A 3,545-nucleotide genomic window follows, 5' to 3' on the forward strand; every position below is an offset into this window, starting at 1 on the left:
AGAGTAGGGTCCCTGCTGTGCCCCAGGGGCTGTGTGCTGGGGCAGAGCCTCTGCTGCCTGCCAGGCTCAGCACTCAGCCTGCCCGGGGAGCTGCCCAGGGAGATGCAGGGATAAGCTGTGGGTGGAAAGGCTAAGAGTACCTGCCCTGCAGTGTCACTTCCATAGCTGAAAATCAAACACAGAGAGTGGTTATTTCTGTGAGAGAAGGAGTGGGTTTTCCTCAGAGAATTTTCTCTAACTTCTCTCTCCTTTTTTTTTTTTTTTTTTTTTTTTTTTTTTTTTTTTTTCTATATGGACTGGTCCCAGAGACAGCAAATGTCCAACAGCAGCTTCCCCAAAGAGTTCCTCCTCCTGACATTTGCAGACACACGAGCTGCAGCTCCTGCACTTCGGGCTCTTCCTGGGCATCTACTTGGTTGCCCTCCTGGGCAACGGCCTCATCCTCACTGCCGTAACCTGCGACTACCACCTCCACAAACCCATGTACTTCTTCCTCCTCAACCTCGCCCTCCTTGGCCTGGGCTCCATCTCCACCACTGTCCCCAAAGCCATGGCCAACTCCCTGTCGGACACCAGGGCCATTTCCTATGCAGGTTGTGCTACCCAGGTCTTTTTCTTTCCTGTGTTTGGAGCAGCAGAGTTTTATCTTCTCACCATCATGGCCTATGACCGCTACATTGCCATCTGCAAACCCCTGCACTATGGGACAATAATGAACAGCAGAACTTGTGTCAAAATGGCAGTGGCTGCCTGGGGCAGTGGCTTTCTCAGTGCTGTGCTGCACACTGCCAATACTTTTTCCTTCCCCCTCTGTCAAGGCAATGTCCTGGACCAGTTCTTCTGTGAAATTCCCCAGATCCTCAAGCTCTCCTGCTCAGATGCCTACCTCAGAGAAGCTGGGTTTCTTATTGTTACCATCTGTTTCATATCTGGGTGTTTTGTTTTCATTCTTTTCTCCTATGTGCAGATCTTCAGGGTTGTTCTGAGGATCCCCTTGCAGCAGGGCCGGCACAAAGCTTTTTCCATGTGCCTCCCTCACCTCACCATGGTCTCCCTGTTCATTAGCACTGGCACGTTTACCTACCTAAAACCTCCATCCATGTCCTCCTCAACCCTGAATCTTTTGCTGGCAGTTCAGTACTCAGTGGTGCCCCCAGCAGTGAACCCCCTCATCTACAGCATGAGGAACCAGGAGCTCAAGGATGCAGTGTGGAAAGTGATAATGGGACATTTTTCTGATTTCATATTTCAGCAATAAACTGCCCATCTTTTACATACTGCTCAGAAAGTAACTTTTTACAGCTTCAGAACCAATATATTTGGTGCTTTTTAATTTTAAGTTTTAAATTTCATCTCCTTTATACTCAGTAGAATAAGAAATGTATTTGTTCATCCTCTTCCAATTCAGTATCTACCTGTCTCTTGTAACATAGAAACTTGGTGTGAAGGAGCCAGGTTCTCTGTGTATTTACTTAATAGAAAGGACCTGGCAAGGACTTGCTTGCCTGAGAGCCTCCCTCAGAGACCTGTGGTAGAGCTGCAGGGGTGCTTGGCTGTGTACAGAGCTGGAGGGGAAAAGAATCCTGGCACAACAGCATTGCCAGGGAGCCCCAGGGCTTGGTCTTTCCTAAGCTACTCTCCTTTTCACCTCCCATGAGGGAGGTGACTTCAGAGTCCTTGTGTTGCTGTGACCACTGATTGCTCACCATGCTGCTGTGGGACAGTCCTGTGTCCACAGGCAGGGACAGGCCAGGGGCACTTCTCTAACACAGCTGGCTCTGTACCAGCATCTGCAGCATAAAAGGGGATCTGCTGTGGGCAGTGCCTGAAGGTTCAGCACTTCCCCGCATCTGCTCTCATGGATATTGCAAAGGAGTAGACTCAAGTGAGGCTCCTGGCTTTGTTTGTTTCTCTGGGATGAGATCGTTGGTGCTCACAGGGATAAGATCAGCTGATCACCCAGGATCAGACTTCTGTCAAGGAGGGCTGATTCTGGTGTTGCCTGCTGGTCGCCTGTACCCATGGATACGGTGACTTCACCGGCCTGTGTCCACAACATGAAGTAGGAGTGAAGGCAGGCAAGTGTCTTCTGGAGGGAAGTGGGAGCTTCCAGGAGAGCTCAGGGGATCATCAGGGACAGTGTGTGTCAAGGAGTCAGCAGGGCATGGAGCCCACAGAGCACGAGTGTGTCCAAGGTGGAGCCACCCAGAGGTACAGTGCAAGATCTGGGTGGGAGCAGGCAAAGGAGAACTCTGCAACTCCAGGGAACACAACAGGCATAGGGAAAGCAGCCTGGTGTGTTATTTGTTACACCTCAGGCTGGATCTAGTAAATCACACCAAAACATCTCCTGACATTGAAAGTGATTTGGACTTGATGATCCTGGTGGGTCCCTTCTACCAGGGGAAGGTGAGGAGGTGAGGTAACTTGCAGACGGCAGCAGCAGGGGCACTGCCACTGACCTCCACTTCTCCATTTGATGCTTTGGGGTCTGACGAGTCTGATGCTGATGAGTCTGGTTGTGTAGGAGGCCTTCTGAAGCATGAGCTGGTTGGCAGGCAGAGTACCTGAGGTGCTCCAGAGTACTCCCCCCCCCCCCCCCCCCAGTGCTCCTGGGTGAGCTGGGAAGAGGCCTCCTGAGCACAACAGTTCCTTGTGGCCCTGTGGAATCTGGCTGTGAGGTCACTTCTGTCCCAGCACCTGGCTGGCCAATGGCAGGGAGGCAGAGCCTCTGAGGTCATCAAGGCCATCAGAAAGCTGCCCCCTACAGGGAGACACATTATGGGAGGCCAGAGGAAAGGTGGATGAATAAAGGTGGGAGATTTGGGGGAGAGAAGAGGGTCTTGGCTAAGAGAAAGGAAAGATTTTGAAGAGGTGAGAGGGGGTTCAGGTAAGGCTGCTGCTTCTGCAACAATCACTGGGAAAATCTTCATGCTATGTCCTTGTAATATTTCTAACTAGGAACCTGAAAATTTAGTGCTGCCCTAAATGCTCTCTCTCACCCTGAAAGGCATCTACTACTCTAATCCCCAGCCTCAAATCCTACCTCAAAGTCAAACCCCAGACACATTACCCATGCAACAACACAGCTTTTCCCCTAATTATGATGCATTTCTGAAGAGCAATTGGTGTTCTCTCCTGACATGTCTTACATAATACCACCTCCATATGTATGTGACCTCCACATGCAGATGTCTCCAGAAGTTTCTGTTCTTTCTGCATTGTCTTAGGCTGTGTGATAAGAAGCACATCTGCACACAAAATGAAGGCCTAGGCAAACAATGGCAGGATGAGTATTTCAGTTCATGCCCTGCCCTGGCTGCTTCCAAGCCCATCACAGGAGAGCCTCCAGCATGACAAGGGCCAATCTCCATCAGCTCAGAAGGGCACAAAGCACCCTGGCAAGTGGGAACCCAAGTCACAGGCTCCTGAGGAACCAAGATCTTGTCCCAGCTCCTTCCAGGACTGCCTTGGGTGGACCACCACCCCGGTGTCCAGGCAGGAAACCCATCCAGATGAGTCAGTGATAGCAGCTCTCCGCATCA

General features: G+C 50.9%; 1 protein-coding gene across 1 annotated transcript; it reads left to right on the forward strand.

Moving 5' to 3' along the window:
- Positions 1 to 291: 291 nt before the first annotated feature.
- Positions 292 to 742, forward strand: LOC118158891 (olfactory receptor 14I1-like; the record flags this gene model as incomplete). The annotated part of the gene is given in 2 exon segments (XM_035313568.1): positions 292 to 368; positions 370 to 742. Coding segments are annotated over 2 exon segments (450 nt in total), but the record flags the coding sequence as incomplete, so codon positions are not given.
- Positions 743 to 3,545: the final 2,803 nt, after the last annotated feature.

Source organism: Oxyura jamaicensis, unplaced genomic scaffold, assembly GCF_011077185.1.
Source record: "Oxyura jamaicensis isolate SHBP4307 breed ruddy duck unplaced genomic scaffold, BPBGC_Ojam_1.0 oxyUn_random_OJ60643, whole genome shotgun sequence".
Taxonomy (NCBI): Eukaryota; Metazoa; Chordata; class Aves; order Anseriformes; family Anatidae; genus Oxyura; species Oxyura jamaicensis.